The 22,250-nt window shown below is 34.2% G+C and overlaps 1 protein-coding gene across 10 annotated transcripts in view; it reads left to right on the top strand.

Annotated features, from left to right (window-relative positions):
- Window positions 1-22,250, top strand: part of USP45 (ubiquitin specific peptidase 45) — a 67,986-nt gene that overhangs the window by 31,232 nt on the left and 14,504 nt on the right. For 5 of the 10 annotated variants that reach the window (XR_004628585.1, XM_034670887.1, XM_019810413.2 and 2 more), the window contains 4 exons: window positions 1,356-1,486; window positions 7,090-7,177; window positions 19,235-19,316; window positions 21,495-21,586. Coding sequence is in view for 5 of the 10 variants with exons in the window: in XM_034670887.1 (XP_034526778.1) it covers window positions 1,356-1,486; window positions 7,090-7,177; window positions 19,235-19,316; window positions 21,495-21,586 (393 nt within the window). In the remaining 5 variants the exon portion in view is untranslated. The remainder of the gene's footprint in view (window positions 1-1,355; window positions 1,487-7,089; window positions 7,178-19,234; window positions 19,317-21,494; window positions 21,587-22,250) is intronic. The other 5 variants (XR_004628586.1, XR_004628587.1, XR_004628588.1 and 2 more) reach the window with 2 other exon arrangements.

Here is a 22,250-nt window from a genome sequence, read left to right as displayed (position 1 = left end):
AGGGTTCCTTTTATTCCACATCCTCACCAACACTTGTTGTTTCTTATTTTTGATTTTTTTTTAAAGATTTTATTTATTTATTCGACAGAGATGGAGACAGCCAGCGAGAGAGGGAACACAAGCAGGGGGAGTGGGAGAGGAAAAAGCAGGCTCATAGCGGAGGAGCCTGATGTGGGGCTCGATCCCATAACGCCGGGATCACGCCCTGAGCCGAAGGCAGACGCTTAACCACTGCACCACCCAGGCGCCCCTCTTACGTTTTTGATTTTAGCTATACTGACAGACATGAGGTGATATTTCATTGTTTTGATTTGCGTTTCCCTGAAGATCAGTGATGTTGAGCATCCTTTCTTGTGTCTGTTGGCCATCTGGATGTCTTCTTTGGAGAAATGTCTGTTCATGTCTTTAACATGGCAGAGAGCACTTTTGATATTCAGAAGCTATGCAAAATTATACCCTGTCCTTTGTGTGGTTTTAGTTAGGTGGTAGATTTTTAAGGATAGTTGGTATGAAATATATATGTAACATGTATTTCAAGAATACATGAATGAGATAATGTATTTGATAGTTGTCTTAGAAAATAATGTTCTGTAATGTCCTAAGATTATATTTGGGATCTGCTTTTTATTCATTGTTTGTAAGAAGAGAGGCTTACTGGTAAAGATAACATTTTAGAAAACAAAACTTGGTGGGGAGAAAATTCTAGAATAAAGTGGGGTTCTCCTTAACACAGTTTTAGCTGCTCTTGTCACGCTTTATGTCTCTCCCTTGTAAAGGGGGGGAGAATGGTGTACCAATTTTGTGACATAATTTCCCATTCCTTATTTTATTAGCAAAATACTTGGGGAAAAGAAGGGTATGGAGTTTTGCTAATAAATGTAATTTGTGATCATATGCAAATATGTACACATATCAAGTAGATAAGTAATTTTACTTTTAGGAGAGCACTTTTTTTTAAGACTTTATTTTTTCACGTAATCTCTACACCCAACGTGGGGCTCAAATTCACAACCCTGAGGTGGAATTGCATGCTCTACTGACTAAGCCAGCCAGGTGCCCTAGAGCACATTAAGGGACAGTTACAAGCAACTAAAGATTAGTGATTTCATTCCTAAGCTGACAGTTTTATTAAGTAAGGGGCAGAGGATATGAGAATACCTGTGTTTTTCAAGGTAAGGCATTTAATTCCATTTCCATTTTTAATATTCTTTTTATATAGGTAGGAATAAAGTTTCTTAATACACTTAAGGCAATTAAGTTGTCATCATTTAAGCAAAGTATAACTCTTAGATTTTTAATAATATTTAATTTTAAAATTGCATATTTCTGACATGGAGTTGATCATGTTTTTAAAGGACCCATTAATAGTGGAACTTTCAAGCCCTGGACCATTGACCTCAGCCTTGTTGGTGTTTCTTCACAGCATGAAGGAGACTGAAAAAGGACCACTTTCTCCTAAAGTTCTTTTTAATCAGCTTTGTCAGAAGTGGGTGCATCTAAATTCTTGATATAAATACTTATGAGTTGTAAAATTCTAACGTATCACTTAATATGAGTAGTTTCACTCTTAGTGTAACATCGCTATTATTGTCTAGACTCTCAAGAGAAAGGACTAATATTTATTTAGTTGCAGCTCTCTGCTTTATGTAAATTATATTTCATAGTACTCTGAAGAAGTGCTTGTTTATCCCCATTTTATTTTATTTTTTTTAATTTTATTTTTTTTAAAGATTTTATTTATTCATTCGACAGAAATAGAGACAGCCAGCGAGAGAGGGAACACAAGCAGGGGGAGCGGGAGAGGAAGAAGCAGGCTCGTAGCAGAGGAGCCTGATGTGGGGCTCGATCCCATAACGCCAGGATCACGCCCTGAGCTGAAGGCAGATGCTTAACCGCTGTGCCACCCAGGCGCCCCATCCCCATTTTATAAATAAGGAAACTGAGACTCACAGAAGTTGAGTAGCGTACCTAGTTTTATAGTGACAAGCCAGGATTCAGAGGTCTGTCCTGATTCAGAAGCCCATGATGTAATAACAAAAAGTAAGAAAATTATAGAATTATAAAATCTAAAAGGTGCTATAATAGGCCATCTGTATCTAGTTTTCTTATTTTTACTTTTATGTTATTATTTTTTTTAAGTACACTCTAGCCCCCAATGTGGGGCTCAAACTCATGACCCCAAGATCAAGACTTGCATGCTCTACCAACTGAGCCAGCCAGGTGCCTTCCTTAGTTTTAAAGATGAGCTTCGAGTCAAATAGAATTTAAGTGAATTTCTCAAGATAGTACTGTATGTTCAAAAACAAAATCCTTGTGTGCCCAGAAATAAATAGATACCATAAAGGACCTGACTTGACCTTAATTCTTTCATTTATTCTTTCATCTAAAAAATTGAGAGCTTATTTGTGTCAGGTACTTGCTAGAATCTAAGGGTACACAATGTATAATATATTAAAAATAGACCCTGTCATGGAGCTCGTGAGCTAGTTCCAGTCCACAATTACTAAAAATATATGAAAACAAAATTCTTTAAATGGGAACTTGCATTTTTTAAAAATATCTCCAGGCTTTAAAATTTCATTTTAATTTAAGCTAGTTATTTGTGCCATGGTGTTACATTGTATTTTATTTCCTTGAACTGTACCAATGTTAATTTTTAAAAAAAAATTTAATTGTGGAAAGGACACTTACCGTGAGCTCTGACTTCTTAAAAATTTTTAAGTGTAGGGGTGCCTGGGTGGCACAGCGGTTGAGCGTCTGCCTTCGGCTCAGGGCGTGATCCCGGCGTTATGGGATCGAGCCCCACATCAGGCTCCTCCGCTATGAGCCTGTTTCTTCCTCTCCCATTCCCCCTGCTTGTGTTCCCTCTCTCGCTGTCTCTATCTCTGTCAAATAAATAAAAAATCTTTAAAAAAAAAAATTTTTTTTTAAGTGTACAATATATTATTGTTGACTGTAGGTGCAAGGCTGAACAGCAGATTTCTAGAGCTTTTCCACCTTGCTTGAGTGAAACTTTATGCCCATTGATTATGCCTGTATGTTCATTTCCTCTTCACTCCAGCCCCTGGTAGACACCATTGCACTCTCTCTGATTCAATGAATTCGCCTATTTTGGATTTCTTGTATAAATGGCATCACGTTATTTGTCTTTCTGTGACTGGCTTATTTCACTTAGCAAAATGTGCCATGGTATTTTGAATGTAGTACAAAATATAGAGGGTTTATTCTGTGTTTTATTTGGTTGGCAAATGCTGTTTTTTTCAAAGCCCTGTAGAAGTCTCAGAGACATCGGTGCCTCACAGAGTTAAAATGTTTTTAGGATTCTATGTGCTTTCGAAATTTGTTTTTGGCTCTGCCAAAAATAACTGTGTTGTATCTTTTTTTTTGGTTTTATAAAGATTTATAAATTTTTAAAAATTGTTAAAATAATAGGGACTCATGGATAAAAGTTCAAAGTACTATTTGTACCTTATTTATTTTTTTCAAAAGCGATTATGCAGGCACAGACATATATACAAATTGTTTGCAACTTGCTTGTTTTGCTTAATATGTTTTTGTACATTTTTCCCTATTAGTACATGTGGGTATGACTTATTTGATGTGTGTGTGTGTATCGCACTTGTGAAAGTACATCTGTAGGATAAATAGAATTACTGGATCAAACATTATTTGAAAATATTTAAAAATTGCATTTGCTTTATTATGTTTACTTTAAAAGGAGATTTATGTTAAGAAAAGTAATTTTTAAAAAATCTGGTGATGATTTAAGCCATATATGTTGAGTCTATTTTTGGACTCTGTTCAATTGATCTCCATGTCTCCTTACCCCAGTTCTGCACTGTCTCATTATCATAGCTTCCTAGTAAGTCTTAGAATTGGATAGTATGAGTGCTCAAACTGTCCTTTCCCTTTTTTTTTTTTTTAACTACTCCAGGTCCTTTGCTTTTTTATATGAATTTTAGAATCAGTTTGTTAATTGGGATTGCATTTGGAGATCAATTTGGAGAGGACATCTTAAAAATGTTGAGTCTTCCAATGTATGATTATGAAATATCTTTCCAGTTACTTAGGTATTTGATTTTTCTTATCAATTTTTGTGGTTTTCAGCTTACAAATCCTGCACTGTCTTGTTAGATTTACCTTAAGAATTTCATATTTTTAAATATTATTTATTGTAAATTGGTACATTAGAAAAATTTCAATATACAGTTGTACATTCCAAATATACAGAGTTATACTTGATTTTTATATATCGATCTTGTTTCTTGTTCCCTTGCTCAATTCACTTACTGGTTATGGTCGTTTTATATAGATTCTTCAGGATTTCCTGTGTAGACAATAATGCCATTGGTAAATAAAGACCATTTTATTTCTTCCTTTCCAATATATATCCTTTTATACTTTTTTCTTATCTTATATAACTGGCAAGGACCTCCAGTACAGTGTTGGAGTGGTAAAGAAGGCATCTTTGCTTTATTTCTGATTTGGGGGCAGAACATTCAGTCTTTCACACATAAGTATGATAGCAGCTGTAGGTTTTTCATAGCTGCCTTTTATCAGATTGAGGAAATTCCCATTCCTAGTTTTTTTTTGAGAGTTTTCATCAAGAATAAAAGCATTCAATAAACTTTAATACTCATTTTTTTCCTTAAAAAAACCTGACATATTATTTCTTTTATTTATTTTTTAAAAATTTTTATTTATTTGAGAGTGAGAGAAAGTGAGAGAGCACGAGCGAGGTAAGGAGCAGAGGGAGAAGCAGACTCCCCGCTGAGCAGGGAGCCCACCGCGGGGCTGGATCCCAGGACCCCAGGATCATGACCTGAGCTGAAGGCAGATGCTTAACAGACTGAGCCACCCAGGTGCCCAACAAATATTTATTATTTAAATAAACATTATTTATTGCCATTGGGACACATTGACTCCTGGCCCAGAGAACCATGAGATAATAAATGTTAGTTGTTTTTTAAGAAAAAAGAATGGGTATTGCGTTTTATTAAATGCTTTTTCTGCATCTGTTGAAATAGAATATTTTTTTCATCTGTTGATACAAGAATTATATTAATGGATGTTCTGAATAGCTTTAGTAAAGTATATTTGGCATGCAATAAGCTGAACATATTTAAAGTATACCACTGGGTAAGTTTCGACATATAGGTGTATTATATATATAAATTTTTTTTGTTTTCTGTTTTTATATTTTGTCAATATGCTTGTAGTAGAGGGTGTTTTTGGATTATCAAGAGACTGATTCATCTTCATCCACAAGACATCTCCATGAATTCTCTCTTGTTCTGAATATCTTTTTCTTGATAATCTATTCCTGTTTTATGAGTATGCATACATTTTCCTCTTACAACTTGAGATTTTTAAGTTTTCTCCTCTTTCCCACAGTAACACTTTTACTAAGGTACATTTCCTGTGTATATTTCATATTCCCCTCATTTTGCATAGGTGAATCTCTTCATATGTTTGTTGATTTTCCTCTTTTTCTCTTTAAATTTGAAGGTCCCTTTGTATTGGTAGGTCAGATACGCTCCATTAGGGATTCTAAAAGTCATCATAGGATTTTTTACACAGTTCCAGGTAGAAGAAGAAAAAAAACAATCTCGGTTTATTAAATTTTCTTGAGTGGTTTAGAAGGCAGTACTGCTTTGTGCATAGTTGAGATGGAGCTATAGGCAGAGACATGGTAGAGACAGTTTCTCCTTTGTTGGTCCTTCTGTGCGCCACCTGGCAAATGAGGATCTCTGAAGAATTCCTTGGTTTCCCCTTGCATTCTTCTTCCATTTCACTGACCTTCCTTGTTACCTACAGCACAAGTGTCATGTCGTGCAGTTTCAGCCTTATACGGATTCCAGCCATGGAAGCCCAAATAGGGTTGGGATTTGTGTCCATCTTGGTTTCTGTCCTCAACTCTTGATCTAGAAGGTGAACAATATCCACCACATGCAGAAAGGGAAGCCCACAAGGGAGTAAATCAGAGGCTTCTCAACATCATGCTGCTTTTGCTACTTCTTAACAAGAGTGTGTAATTGAAATTATGGCTCCTGTTATAAGCTAGATTCACTGCTATGTCAGATAACTTTTTAGCACCAGGAACTCACAGTAGTGCATTATTGGGGTGAATGTTTATTATGAGATGAGGAATAATGCTTAAAATACTGGACTTAAGAATCTAAAGACCTGCATTTATGTCAGTGGCACTTAGCTTGTTCTTCAGTTTTCTTAAGTGTAAAACAGAGTTCATATTAATTATTAATTTCTTAACAGCACTACTGTGCATGTCAAATGAGGTAGTTTGCACATATCTTAATGAGACCATTGTAAACTTGAACTACCATAGCATATTCTTACTTTTTTATGTTATTTAGACAAAATTCTTTCTTCGTCTTAGAGCACTATCTAAGTGTAGAACTTATTTTCATTTAATGCAAAATGCTCATTTTAGTATTGGAGTTTGTTGCAGAAAATGTTACTTTTTAAGGTTACTGAAATCAACTAAATATTTGTTCTGTTGATGTCTCCATGAATAGCCCCTGATCCTTTAATTAATATAAGGAAATCTAATTGTTAAATCCTTAAGATAAATACATTCATGGAGATACCAGTTCATAGTTCTTTATTTTGATATAATTAACCTCTTGTTTTTCTTTTCGTTATTCAAGGTAGGAAGATAATAGAGCACGGTGGCTTGGGTTTGAATACTGTTTGTTTTTGGTTTTTTTTGCCTGCTCTGTGGCCTTGCAAATTATATAAATATTCCCTCTAAGCCCTTGTATATAAGCCAGAGAAAATAGTGCATCTCAAGCTCATTTGAGGATTTTATGACTTGACATATGTAAAGCTTAACACATGTACTGTGCTTGCATGTAGTAGTTGCTTGATAAATGATAGCCATATTATTCTCTGTGTACTTAGGGTATTATCCTAATTGGAACAGTGACCACATCTGGTCTTTCTACTTAGTAGAAACAGGACTAAATCAAATCTTTGACCATATGCTATTTAAAAATGATTTTAGATGTTTAGATATATTGTTGATGAAATGATCTTTTTTTTCTTTCCTGTTTTGTTTTTAAATCATAGGGCCCCTCGATTTAAAAGTTTCCAGCAACAGGACAGTCAGGAGCTTCTGCATTATCTGCTGGATGCAGTGAGGACAGAGGAAACAAAGGTCAGGTTTCGTTAAGTTTATCACATATGCTCTTTAAGAAGAGGGTACAAAACTGAAGGAATTAATTTCTACCATCATTTTAATGTAAGTTAATAAGTTATCTGATAAGTTAATCAGTAATTTGATTTTTTTCTTCCGATTTATTCTTTTATATATTTTTTGCCTCTTCTTCTAAAAGAATATTTTCTTTTACCCTTTTGCAACCCTATTATCCTTTATTAATACCCTTTGGCTATAAATAAAAAATCAATTCCAGTTAGCTTAAATAAAAGAGAATCTAAGAATCTAGGTGAAGGGAGGTATAGGTGGGGATATAGGGACAGGAGGGTTTTCAGGAACCCAGAGAATATTCTCCTTATTTCCCTGATTTCTCTGGCTCTGTAGATTTTCTTTATTCATCTCCCCACAGACTGAGTTGTTTCTGTGCTTCTCTCTCTGGTTACTAGTACGTGATCTTCGTATTTTGCGTATGTTGCAGTTCCACATATATTGAAACAAAACTGGCTGTTTGTGAATCCCAATTCTGAATTTCTCAGAAACTTTGTTACTGCATGTTGGATTAGGATCCGCTCAGGGATCAGTCACTTGTAATAAGGGAAGTGGGGTCCCGCCTCCTGGATTGAGGAATGTTTCTGAGAAAAAGTGGCTCATGGCCTGGATAGATTTCCCAGACAGTGTTCATTGTAATCCTATCCCTTAATTGATTAGGTGGTAGTAGATTTTAAATGAGTGAAATGCATCTTTTTTGGTGGGGTCCTGCAAATGGGATACAGTTTTTCAGAGACACGCAAGATATTAAAGATGGCAAGCCCTGTCAATCATAATTGTCATAATAAGTGAAATCCTGTTTTCCATTCAAGGTAAGCACACTTCTTAATCTATATTAATATGTGGTAAAGTAACCATATGAAAATGAAGTACTCATATGCTTGTGGTAGCTATTACCATGTTACTAGGCAAGGTGGACCTTCCTCTTTTTTTCCCCCTAAATCCTACCTTATATTGTAGTATTCTAGCTTTCAGTGAAGAGAGAGTTAGGGTTCTGATATTTTCTTGTAAATTATCTTAAAGAATGAGTTAATCACTCCCTCCTCCTACTAAACAGTGTTTATTACAATCCTGTTCTTAATTGGCTGTTTATTGACTTTCATATTAAATAAGTTGAGTTCAACTTTTGAAGGTGTCACTCCTTTTCTACTTTATGTGTGTGTGTGTGTGTGTGTACACGCACATGTATGTATATATATGCTTTATATATACATTTTATATATATTTTTAAGTTTTTATTTAATTCCAGTGAGTTAACATATACAGTGTTATATTAGTTTCAAGTATACAATATAGTGATTCAACAATTCCATACATCACCTGGTGCTCATCCTTAATCCCCATCACCTCTTTTACCCAACCCCCCACCCAACTCCCCTCTGGTCACCATCAGTTTGTTCTCTATAGTTAACAGTCTGTTTCTTGCTTTGTCTCTCTCTCTCTCTCTCTCTCTCTCCCCCCCCTTCCCCCACTTTGCTCATTTGTTTTGTTTCTTAATTCACATACAAGTAAAATCATGGTATTTGTCCTCAGACTGACTTACTTCTCTTGGCATTATACTCTAGTTCCATCCATTGTTGTTGCAAACGGCAAGATTTCATCCTTTTTTGGCTGAATAATATTCTGTTATATGTGTAGATATACATATATATATATATCACATCTTCTTTATTCTAATTCTTCAGTCCGTGGACACTTGGGCTGCTTCTATAATTTGGCTATTGTAAATGATGCTGCAATAAACATCGGGATGCATGTATCCCTTTGAATTAGTATTTTTGTATTTTTTGGGTAAATACCCATTAGTGCCATTGCTTTATCATACAATAGTTCTGCTTTTAACTTTTCGAAGAACCTTCAACTATTTTCTACATTGGCTGCACCAGTTTGCATTTCCAACAGTGTAGGAGGATTCCTTTTTTTCCACATCCTCACCAACAGCTGATATTTCTTGTTTTTGTTGTTTGTTTGTTTGTTTTAGCCATTCTGACAGGTGTGAGGATCTCATTGCAGTTTTGATTTGCATTTCCCTGATGATGAGTGATCGTGAGCATCTTTTCATGTGTCTGTTGGCCATGTGTATGTCTTCTTTGGAGAAATGTCTTTTCATGTTTACTGCCCACTTGGTAATTGCATTACTTGTTTTTTTAGGCGTTGAGTTGTATCAGTCCTTTATGTATTTTGGATACTACCCCTTTATTGGATTTGTCACTTGCAGGTATCTTCTTCTATTCCATATGTTGCCTTTTAGTTTTGTTGATTATTTCCTTAACTGTGCAGATTTTATTCTGATGTAGTCCCAATAGTTTATTTTTGCATTTGTTTCTCTTGCCTCAGGAGGCCTATTTAGAAAGAAATTGCTACCGCCAGTGTCAGTTGTTACCACCTGTATTCTCTTCTAGGATTTTTATGGGGTTTTTTGTTTTGTTTTGTTTTTATGGGTTTTTTTTTATGGTTTTATTTTTATGTATGGTGTAACAAAGTGATCCAGTTTCATTCTTTTGCATGTGGCTGTCCAGTTTTCCCACCACCGTTTGTTGAAGAGAGTCTTTTTCCTATTGGATATTCTTTCCTGCTTTGTCAAAGTTTAATTGACCGTATAATTATGGGTTCATTTCTGGGTTTTCTGTTCTGTTCCACTGATCAATGTGTCTCTTTTTGTGCCAGTACCATACTGGTTTGACTCCTGCAGCTTTGTGATATAGTTTGAAGTCCAGAATTGTGATGCCTCCAGCTTTGCTTTTCTTTTTTAAGATTTCTTCGACTGTTCAGGGTCTTTTGGGATTCCATATAAATTTTAGGATTTTTTGTTCTAGTTCTGTGAAAATGCTTGATATTTTGATAGGGATTGTTTTAAATGTGTAGATTGCTTTGGGTAGTATAGACATTTTAACAATATTTATTTTTCCAATCCATGTGGATGGAATGTCTTTCCATTTCTTTGTGTCATCTTCAATTTCTTTCATCAATATTTTATAGTTTTCAGAGTACAGGTCTTTTACCTCTTTGGTTAGGTTTATTCCTAGGTATCTTATTTTTGATGCAATTATAAATGGGATTGTTTCTTTTCTTTCTTTTTTTCTTTTTAAGATTTATTCATTGGAGAGCCTGCAAGAGCATATGAGGTGGGGGAAGGGCAGAGGAAGAGGGTGAGGGAGAGAAGCAGACTCCCTGCTCAGCTGTGAGCCTGACATGGAGCTTAATCCTAGGACCCTGATTTCATTACCTGAGCTGAAATCCAGTTGGTCACTTAAGTGACTGAGCCACCCAGGCGCCCCAGATTGTTTTCTTTATTTCTCTTTCTGCTGGTTCATTATTGGTGTATAGAAATGCAACAGATTTCTGTATATTGATGTTGTGTCCTGCGACTTGACTGAATTCATTTATCAGTTCTGGCAGTGTTTTGGTGGGGTCTTTCAGATTTTCTATATATAGTATCATGTCGGCTACAAATAGTGAACATTTGACTTCTTCCTTACCAATTTGGATGCCTTTTATTTCTTTTTGTTGTCTGATTGCTGTGGCTAGGACTTCCAGTACTATGTTGAATAAAAGTGGTGAGAGTGGACATCCTTGTCTTGTTCCTGACTTTGGGGAAAAGCTCTGTTTTTCCCCATTAAGGCTGATATTAACTGTGGGTTTTTCATATTATGGCCTTTATTATGTTGAAGTATGTTCCCTCTAAATCTACTTTTTTGAGAGTTTTTATCATGAATGGATGTTGTATTTTGTCAGATGCTTTTTCTGCATCTGTTGAAATGGCCATATGGTTCTTATTCTTTGCTTATTGATGTGATGTCTCATGTTGTTTGATTTACAAATATTGAACCACCCTTGCAATCCAGGAATAAATCCCATTTAATCACAATGAATGAATTTTTTTTAATGTGTTGTTGATTTGGTTTGCTAGTATTTTGTTGAGGATTTTTGCTTCTATGTTCATCAGAGGTATTGGCCTGTAGTTCTCATTTTTTGTGGTGTCTTTATCTGGTTTTGGTATCAAGGTCATGCTGGCCTCATAGAATGTATTTGGAAATTTTCCTTCCTTTTCTATTTTTTGGAATTGTTTGGAAAGAATAGATATTAATTCTTCTTTAAATGTTTGGTACAATTTACCTGGAAGCCATCTGGTCCTGGACTTGTTGGGAATTTTTTGATTACTGATTCAGTTTCTTTGCTGGTCATCTATTCAAATTTTCTATTTCTTCTGTTTCAGTTTTGGTAGTTTATATGTTTCTAGGAATTTATCCATTTTTCTAGGTTGTCCAATTTGTGGGCATATAGTTTTACATACTATTCTTTTATAATTGTATTTTTGTGGTGTTGGTAATTTCTCCTCTCTCATTTGTAATTTTATTTATCTGAGTCCCTTCTCTTTTTCTTGATAAGTCTGGCTGGAGGTTTATCAATTTTATTGATTTTTTTTTTTTCCCCCAGAGAACGAGCTCCTGGTTTCACTGAGCTGTTCTATTGGTTTTTTTTAGTTTCTATATCATTTATATCTTCTCTAATCTTTATTATTTCTTTCCTTCTGCTGGTTTTAGGTTTTTATTTGTTCTTTTTTCTAGCTCCTTTAGGTGTAAGGTTAGGTTATTTGCGACTTTTTTGGCTTCTTGAGGTAAGCATGTACTGCTGTAAACATCCCTCTTAGAACTGCTTATGCTGTATCCCAAAAGTTTTAGACTGTGGTGATTTTATTTTTATTTGTTTCTATGTACTTTTTAAAATTGCTTTCATTTACTGGTTGGCCCATTCATTGTTTAGTAACATGTTATTTGACCTCCATGTATTTGTGGTCTTTCCAGATTTTTCTTGAGGTTAATTTCTAGTTTCATAGTGTTATGGTCAGAAAAGATGCATGGTATGACTCTGATCTTCTTGGGTTTGTTGCGACTTGCTTTGTGGCCTAATATATGATCTGTTCTGGAGTGTTCCATGTGCACCTGAAAAGAATGTATATTCTGCTGATTTAGGATGGAATGTTCTCCATATGTCTGTTAAGTCTATCTGGTCCAGTGTGTCATTCAAAGCCATTGTTGATTTTTTTGTTTAGATAATCTGGCCATTGATGTAAGTGGGGTGTTAAAGTCCCCTACCATTATTGTATTATTATCAATTAGTTCCTTTATGTTTGTTATGAACTCTTTTATGTATGTGGGTGCTTCCATGTGGGCGCATAACCATTTACAATTGTTATATCTTCTTGTTGGATTGTCCTCTTTATGATTACATAGTGTCCTTCTTTGTCTCTTGTATCAGTCTGAGAGTCTATTTTGTCCAGTATAAGTATTGCTACCCTGGTTTTCTTTTGACATCCATTTGCATGATAAATGTTTCTCCATCCTTTACCTTCAATCTGAACAGTTTCTTAAATAAGTTATATTACCTAATGTCTTGGGGATTTGCAGTTATTTTGAATATAATTTGAATGAACTGATAAATTGATAGGATAATACTACATTATGTTTTACCTGTAATTTGTTTTAAATCAATAAGGGGTTTACAATTAAGTTTTGAGGACATTAGCACAATCCTCCTGAGCAAATGTTTGATCATATTTTCTTTGATTTAGAAACTGATAACCACGAATGGGAGATTCAAACTTAAATCCTTCTACCAAATGAATTGTACTTTTTAATTCTATATAGGACTGCTTATTAAAGTGTAGTTTTAATGCTTGATCATCAGTGACCAATATAAATAATATGTTTTTAAGCTTGCTGTTTAAAATTTAACTGTAACTATTTCACTATTTGAAGAAGTATTAAATCTGTTTCAGTAACTTTGGTATATTGACATTCTTGTTGAGGGAGTCGATACAGGGCAGCAAGGTGGGGAGAGATACAAACAGAAACTTGTATCTTAAATAATGATAAATGCATATTGATGTCTCTGAGCCTACAGATGATATAGGAGTTAGTTTAAGAGTCAGAATATCAATTTCTAGAACAATTGTTTTTCTAACTATGATTTATAAGAATGTGTTTACTACATGGTCATGTATCATTGTAAATGAATTAAAAATTACCTCTCTACATTGTTTTTTTTTTCTGTTGATATTAAAATAAAACTATAAAACCCATTCCTATCATTTTTTTCACCTATTTCACTTCTATTACTTGATTGCATTCTTTGTTACAGTTGAATTATTGCTTTGTCATTATGGTGCATTAGGGTTTGCAGTATCTTAAGAACTCAGTACAGTGAGAAACATGGCTATTTGAAAGCTCTTATCTTCCTCTGTTTGAGGGTTTTAGATGGTGTGGCAGAATTAAAATGTCAGGTCTGTGGATTTATTCAGTCTTGTAAGCAAGGACAGTCATGCAGTCAGTTACAGTGAGTCCCCGAGCAGGAGCTGCATTGTCTGGCCTGGGAACTCCACAGCTGGTAATCGTGCTGTTGTTGTAGTTTGTCACTGCCATGTGTGTTTTGATTGAAGAAAGGCTACAGCGTTATGTCTGCCACCAGAATCTTGTAGTAATGATTAAAAACTGACCTCCTTTCATAATGTTTCATTAAAGGTTTTGTCTTACGACTATAAAGTTGAGGGCTATACCATGCTCTTGCCAAATAGAGTACTAAAGGGATTATTTGTGCAAAAATTGTAAATTTTTTGTGGGCAAAATAAAATCAAATTTGCTGTAAGAACTTCTTTAATAGGCAGTCTTTTCAACTTACAACTATGTGCTTCTTCACTATCTTTCTTTTAATTTGAGCTATCACCAATTAATGATACTACATTTTTATTTCCAAAGATATATCACTGATACATTATTGGTTAGGATTATTTTAAAGGCAGACTGACTCAGCTAACTTTTAAACCATGAGTGTTATGCATTCTTATTTTTGAAAGAAGTTTATGGTGGAGATTTGAAATAGTTGAACTTTGACACTGCTAATTGATTAATGTGCTGCAGTTGTTAGCAGCTCCCTGGCCAAAGAGTGTGTGTGTGTGTGTGTGTGTCTCTCTCTCTCTCTCTCTCTTTTTTTTTTTAAACTTAAATGGTTCAAAGCATGACTCGCAACAATGAGAGGTTGTAGATGGGCCTAAACTCACTTATTTTATTCAACTTGATGAATTACCTGTTAGTTAACTCCTTTAACAGTCTAGAGAATATAAATTTGTGGCTAAGATACAATAAAAAAGCAAATATCTAATAGTTTAAAAGTTAAGAATTTAAACAATTCCATTGTTTTTATTCTTTTTTAAGAGTTTGACATTATAGCTTACCTTTCAGAAAATGGCGAAGGCTCATTAAATCATATTGAAAGTCATGTTTGAGTTGGTAAAATATTCAAATTGTAAAATAAACTTATAAACTAATAATTTGGGTTAGAGTTCTTTATCTTTACTAGCTTGAGAGGCTCTTTACAGTTATACTAAATATTTCCTGGTGAATGTGGCATTTATTGGAATCTTTATTTAAGTCTGTTCTCCTGCATGGAATTCATACCATTCTAAACTTAATTTTGTTCAATAAATTCTTTTTTGAAGGTATAAAAGTCAACTATAGCTCAGATAATATCTGAATTATATCAATTTTCAAATTTATTGCATCTGAATTGGAGATTATTTCAATATTTAATAGCTTTTGGGACACATTTTATGATTTTGGCTTTCTTCACATATATTTCAAGATAGTATGACATGGCATGGATTGCTGTATGTTTACTTTTATACCTTTCTTTGTATATATTTAAGTTTTTGAATCTTGCATCAACTTTCAAAATACACTTGAAGAGAATAGTGAGCAGTTCTAGGAAATATAATGTGCTGCTCGTAGGCCAGTTAATAAATGAAACTTAGTTTCACAATTATTGGGGGAAGGTATTAAAAACTTATCATGAAATGTATCTTACGTACAGAAGGATGTATACAGATACATAGTTTAAAGCATAATATAAAGAAAAGTCATTTACCACTAGAAACCTTCTTTACCACACACCCAGAGTTTAAAAAAATAAAATGTTTTAATGCCATAGAAGCCACATGTTCTTTCTTTTGAAACATGTCTTCCTCATCAGAGGAAACAATTTTTCTTTTACAGTAATCATTTCATTCTCATATAGTTTTCAGAGCTACCTATGTATGCTTAAACAATGGATTGTTTACTTTTGCATAACTGGTTAGCAAGCACAAACCTATTGCCATTATTAGATGAAGGCTCCCAAAAGAAGAGGGATTGAAAGAATCTCTGGAACATAGTCTGGCTTTGGTGTCCCAGAATTTCTAAGAGTTCTTTCTGGGGAAGTCAGTGGGCAAGATCATGAATGTGTTCTGAGCCATGCTTGTCAAAGTCAAAGCAACTGACAGAGTTGTAGGAGAGACCAGACGCTAGCTCTCTGGTCCGAAAAGGTTAGAGGCTGCTCTGTATTCTCGGTTTCTGAGTTCATCATGACCCACTTCTTTGCTCTCAGGGATAGAGCAGAACACCTTTGGGTTAGGTAATGTGTACCCTCCACGGATGCGCAGCAGAGCACGGGGAGGAGAGTGACATTAGCAGCTCATTCCCGAATTTAAAGCAGGGTGCAGTAGCAGAGGGGATCTTGGTGTAGACAGTGTGTCTGTCTCCCGGTTTCATTGCTTCAGTTTGCATTGGTTGCCTCCCACATTTGATATACAAGTGTTGCTCTGGAATTCCCTCTAACTGTGCTCCTGCGAATCCTCTTGTCTCTCTTATGCGTTGGCCCTGCTGTTGTCTGTAAACTATGTTGTCTTTCTTGTTTATGCTCTCATTTGGTGGTAGTGATAGTGGGGTGTGTGTGTGTGTGTGTGTGTGTGTGTGTGTGTGTTTCTCCTTTTTTTATTCAAAAGGTGGCATATGCTGTATGAACACTTAACTGCAATTTTGCAGTTTTGTACTTTTTTACTTAATAAAGTGTAGCAGTCTTTCCATATCAGAAGATAGGAAGCTTCTCTGTCACTCTCTCTCTCTGTTTTTTAGCTGAACATATCAAACCAGTGTCTTATTGATTCTCCCTTATATGTATGTTTCCAGTGTTTTTGCTTTTATGAGTAATGCTGTGATGAATAAGGTATCTGTGTTATTTTGCATGTATGTAAGTATATCTATATACATATAGAAATGCAATTGTTGGATCAAATGACATATGCATTTGTAATTTGGATATTCTCCACAGGCATACAATTTTCACTTCTGTTAGCTACATGCCATGTAACGGAGTCTCTTTCCCCACAGCCTCACCAAAAGACTGTTTTGTCAAACTTTCTAATTTTTACCAATCTCCTAGGTAGAAAAATGCATCTCAGGGCAGTTTTAGTATACATTTCTCTCTTCTTCAATGAAGCTGAATATCTTTTCCTCTGTTCTTATTTTTGCCCCTTGTTCTGCTGAGTTGTGATTCTTTGCTGATTTCTAAAAGCTTTTTGTGTGCTAGGGAGAGAATGTGCCTCCAAGTTTGTCATTAAATAAATAGATCTTAAAAAAAAAAGAGAAAACCCACTAGTGGAACTACTGGATCATATGGTAGGTCTATGTTTAATTTTTTGAGGAATCTCCATACTGTTTTCTACAGTGGCCGCACCAAACTTACATTTCCACCAACAGTGCACAAGCGTTCCTTTTTCTCCACATCCTCACCAACACTTGTTATTTCTTATCTTTTTGATATTAGCCATTCTGACTGGTGTGAGGTGATATCTCATGGCAGGTTTGATTTGTATTTCCCTAATGACTAGTGATGTTGAACATCTTTTTATGTGTCTGTCTACCATCTGTATGTCTTCTTTGGAAAAATGTCTGTTCAGGTCCTCTGCCCATTTTTTAATGAATTTTTTAATAAATCAGGTGGGACTAGTCACCTGTCACTATACTTCCTCCTCTCCCCCCCCGATTTTTCATTGCTATTCTTATTTCTTCTTATCTAGTTTAGAAGTAATCTCTCCCTTAAATCTCTCACATTAAAAAAAAACTTGCTATTTTTACTAGAATTATGTTAAATGCATAAATTTAGTGGGTGAGATTGAAATGTTTATTTAGGACCTGTCAAAGAACATGGTGTGTCTTTCCATTTAATCAAGTTTTCTTTTGTGTATTTCAGTAGCATTTTTAAGTTTTCCTCATTTAGATCTTACACATTTCTTAAGTTTACTTGTTATTTTACCTTTTTAGTTGTTATACTAAGTAGAGCATTTTCTTCCATTGCATCTAACTGGTTTTTGTTTGCGTGTGTGTGAAGGCTATTGACTTCATTATATTTACATACCCCATATTAAATTATTTTATTATTTATAGTAGTATTTTATTTCAGTTTGTTTTTTTGGCTTTTCCAAGTAAAAAGTCATATCATTTGCAAATAATTTTATCTCCTTTATAATTTTTATACCTCAGATTTATTGTTCTATCAAATGCATTGACTAGAACGTTCAGTGCTAAATAATATTAATAAATCAAGGGATTTAATCTTATAATGTTTTTCTTCTTATATCTGTTAATATGATGGCTTGTATGAATAGATTTCCTAATATCTCTGCATTATTAGAACAAAAGTCTTAATCATACTGTATTCTTTAATGTGCTTCTGCATTTTATTTAGAGTTTTTTTTCATACATGATATTGGTATGTGTTGTATATATTTTCCCTCAGCTTTGGTACCAATATTATGCTTCATGAAAATAATTTGGAGGTTTCCCTTTTTTATGCTCTGGAACATATGCTTAGTGGCATTCCTCTGTGAAATTGTTAGGGCTTGGAGCTTTTTGTAAGGAGTACTGTGTAACACCAGTCTTCTCTCTCTGTCCATTCACGTACCCCACAGAAGCTGGAAGGTACTCTCTCTCTTCTGGGACTCATTTCCTGGAAAACTATCCAATTTTTTCCTGAATTTTCAAATGTAATTACATGAAAGTGGAGCAAAGTAGTCTCTCACGATTACTTAAAATATCTTTAATTTTGTTAGTGGTTTCCTTTTTCTTAGGTGTGATGTTAACGCTTCTCATCCTTAATTTGATTAAGATTGGTTAGTAGGTTTATTTATCCCCCACCCAAAGAATCGGCTTTTGATTGATTTATTAAACTCTTCCATTTATATACTTTTTTCTTCATTAACTCTTTTGTTGAGTTTTGTTACTTACTTTCATTCAGCTTTGATATCCTTTTTCTAAATTTATGGGTTGGCTGCTTAATTCATTTGTTTTTATGCTTTTCAATTGATTTAAACATTTAAGGCTGTGAATATTTTTCTAAACAGTGGAAAGTATCTGGAGTCTGATATGTAGTACTTTTATTATTCTCTGGCAATCTGCAGTTTGAGTTTCATTTTTCTTTGATATAAATTTTTTTAATAACAGAATTAGGTGTCATTTTCAGGAAGTCCAGGTCAAACAGTGGTCTCACGTATGAAAACCTGTGATTTAGACTTGACTTTAAAAAAAAAAACCAAAACCTTCTGGAGGATAATTAACAAGCATTCCTCTTACTGCACTGTTAAAATGTGAATTAGAGAAGATTAAATTCATCCACGAAGTAGGGACATAATTAGCATAAAAGATGATAGTTTATTAGCTCAAATGTCTTTATTCTTGGAATCTGGTTTTATTTCATTCTGAAAGTTTTCTGTGATATGGGATCTTTCCTGAAACATACAAAGAACTATGGAAACATAAATCTTGTCACATCCTAAGAGCTCAAGATTTTAATACTAATCATTATTGACAACTGAATTCAAATAAAATGATAATTAATCAAGATTTGGGGTCGTCTTCTTGCTGTGGAAATTATTTGATGTTCTGGACTTAACTCATATATGTATGTAAATAATCTACATGAAGATCATAGTGACCAGTTTAATAGCTTCTTATATAGTAAGATTTTCTTCAATAGATAAGAAATTCCACATGGTCTCTGTGTTACTTTTTGTCCTGAATAAAATGATGTATCATTTTATGGACAGAGTGAGGGAGAGGAGGGAAAAGAGGGAGAAGTTACTCTAAACCTATAAGAATACATTCAAGTATTGATTCTTACTAATCCTTATTTGTTTTATAGAGAATACAAGCTAGCATTCTAAAAGCATATAACAACCCAACTACTAAAACTGCTGATGATGATACTAGAAAAAAAGTCAAAGGTATGTCGATTCTTTTCACTGTTAAAACTTTCGCCCAGAAGAAAATTTTAAGTTTCTTTTCAGGGGCAAAAGAACCAAGCATTATGTGAACTAATTCTGTAAAGTAGTGGCCTTAAAAGGAGAGAGTGCTTACTCCAGTGGCTGCCAAGATTGTCTGGTGGGCTATAGAAAGAAAATGTTAGAATGCATCCATGTGAACTTTAAAAACTAAAACTAGTATCAAATATACAGACTGATACTGATACCCTAGTGTAAGGTATCCTAAGGGAGACTCGAAAGGTTGTTTAAAGCAGCAGCCTCACTTGGAAGTTCCATTTCATCATATTGTATCATTTTGCAGTTGGCCTATGCTTGGATAAGTGGACTTATGGATATTATACAGTCTTAAGTAGTCAGAATGCTTAAGCGTCCCCGAGATTCCTGCAAGGAAACCAGTTATTGGAGAGAGTACTAAATGAAGCATACCTCGTGTCGACTCTTCATCAGCCAAAGTATAAGGCAAAACCAGTGATTATCTAATCAAAGCTGATTATTTATAATGATCAATATTTAAGTGTGGGCTTATATCTCATGATAGGAGTGATTTACCTTGTCCTAACTGTATATTCTGTCTTCAGATATTAACTAATGGTAGTACGAAGTCATCATTTTTAGAAGATGTTTAAAAATATTATTGGCATTTTATTTTCTTTTCTAAATTCTATTTTTTGTGGTATTATATATACATATTGTATGTTTATAATATATAAACAAATCTACACATTGTGATTGTACATGCCCAAACTATATGCAGTTAAGGGTTCAATATTTTTTTTAAATTAAAGTATAGTTGACACACAGTGTTACATTAGTTTCACGCGAAGGGTTCAAGATTTTTAAAAATGTGGATTCTCAAGTATGCTTTGGGTGTTTTTGTTTGTTTTGAGATAGTGCCATCTAGTGTATGTTTAGAATGACTGCCCAGTTTTTCTTTCCTTCCAGTTTTGCGTAATCTTTTCTATTTTCAATCCCTTCTACAATTTTTAAAAAAGATTTTACTTACTCACTTGAGACAGAAAGGTACAGAGAGAGAGCATGAGCAGGGGGAGTGGCAGAGGAAGAGGGAGAAGCAGACTCCCTGCTGAGCCAGGAGCCCGATGCAGGACTGGATCCTAAGATGTGGAGATCATGACATGAGCCGAAGGCAGGCGCTTAACCATCTGAGCCATCCAGGCGCCCCCCCTTGTACAATTTTCTTAATGAAACATCTTAGTTTACCATAACTTGTAAATAGTTATCATTATATTAAAAGATGTTTATTGATATATCTAGCTATAAATCGGCTGTGACATTCAATGCTTCAAATAATGTTTTAAAATGATTTTAAGTGTTGTTTGTATGAAATTTGAAGTTAGAGATCCAAAAAGGATAGGAGTTTGAATGAGGAATGAGATTTGTTAATATATATTTTTTGTCATAATTTACTGTGGAAAGTCTTAAACGTCTATTAAAGTAGATAGAATAGTATGATGGAGCCTCATGTACTCCTCACCCCTCTTAAACTACATTGAATTCATGGTGTATTATGATTTATCTATGTTTTCCTAACCCCTGATTATTTTGAAGCAATTCACAAGCATAATTTTCTTTGATTTATAAATATTTCCTAAACAGAATAATTTTATCATTTTTATACTGAACACACACACACACATAATATATATGTGTGTGTGTAAATATATACATGTGTTACTAATTGCCCAAAGTAATTCTTTACACTATGCTATGTTTACTTGTCTTTTACTGCTCTGTTGTTTCCATAGTTATGGTCTAGGCATCTGTAGCCCTAAAAGCATCATCTTCTTTTTCATCCCTCTCGCTACCTCTGTGTTAGGCACAGAGGCTTGAAAGGGTTTAATGGGAGCTGTTGAGGTATGAACAGTGGTTATTGGTCTACTTATTTTGCCTCAAGTTTAAGAACAGTTCATTATTTCTTGAAGACTACTGTAGTTGATTATCAAATTTTCTCTACAGAATTGTAAAGGAGAAAGACATTATAACATCATACAATAAAATGTATTATTAAATGTACTGAACATCTGTCTTATCAGATTTCTTTTGAATCAACAGAAAAAGCATGTTACATTGTTAGGTTGATGGCTGACATATTTTTTGCATTAAAAAGTATTATTTTTACAGCGTATGGAAGAGAAGGTGTGAAAATGAACTTCATAGATCGGATCTTTATTGGTGAATTAACTAGCACAGTCATGTGTGAAGAATGTGCAAATGTAGGTGCTTTGGAATTCACTTCAACATGGACTAGATACCAATCATATCATTTTTATTGTTTTCTTTCACATATAATCATCAGCATTTATTTTTATTTGTGACAGATGGCTACATAATAGTTTTTGAAAGTAGTTAGAATATATCCGTCACTTCCAGAGGAGAAACATAATTTATAATTTTTTAAAGTGTTACTTTTCCTCTCAACAAACCTGTGGAGTACTTTTAGTTTATTCTAATGTGTTGGAATGTGTTAGCTACTTGTTTGGATTAAAATGAAAGAGAAACTTCTGGGAAGGGAGTTAACTACGTTACATAACTATGTGTTACCCTAAAATGTGATTCTAATATGTAGTAACATAACTTGGGGTGATCTGCCACATTTTATTTAAAGTTTACATTTATATAACTTGTTGAAGTTTTGTTTAAAGTAGACTCATCTTTGAATTTAATGATAATTTTTATTTTGAATGCCATCTATACTTTAACAACAACTTAAAACACATGAACATTTTTATAGGATTTCAATTACTTGGTAAAGAATATCTCTGAAAGCATATGGCTTAGAGTATGATAGGTGTAAACTTCTGTTAGATTTTAATCATAAAATGGAGAGTCTTTATGTCCCAGATTATGGAGTACCTTTCTTTTCTCTCTAGTCTTAAC

Source organism: Ailuropoda melanoleuca, chromosome 10 (genome assembly GCF_002007445.2).
Source record: "Ailuropoda melanoleuca isolate Jingjing chromosome 10, ASM200744v2, whole genome shotgun sequence".
NCBI lineage: Eukaryota > Metazoa > Chordata > Mammalia > Carnivora > Ursidae > Ailuropoda > Ailuropoda melanoleuca.
This window is presented reverse-complemented; position numbering and strand designations above follow the sequence as displayed.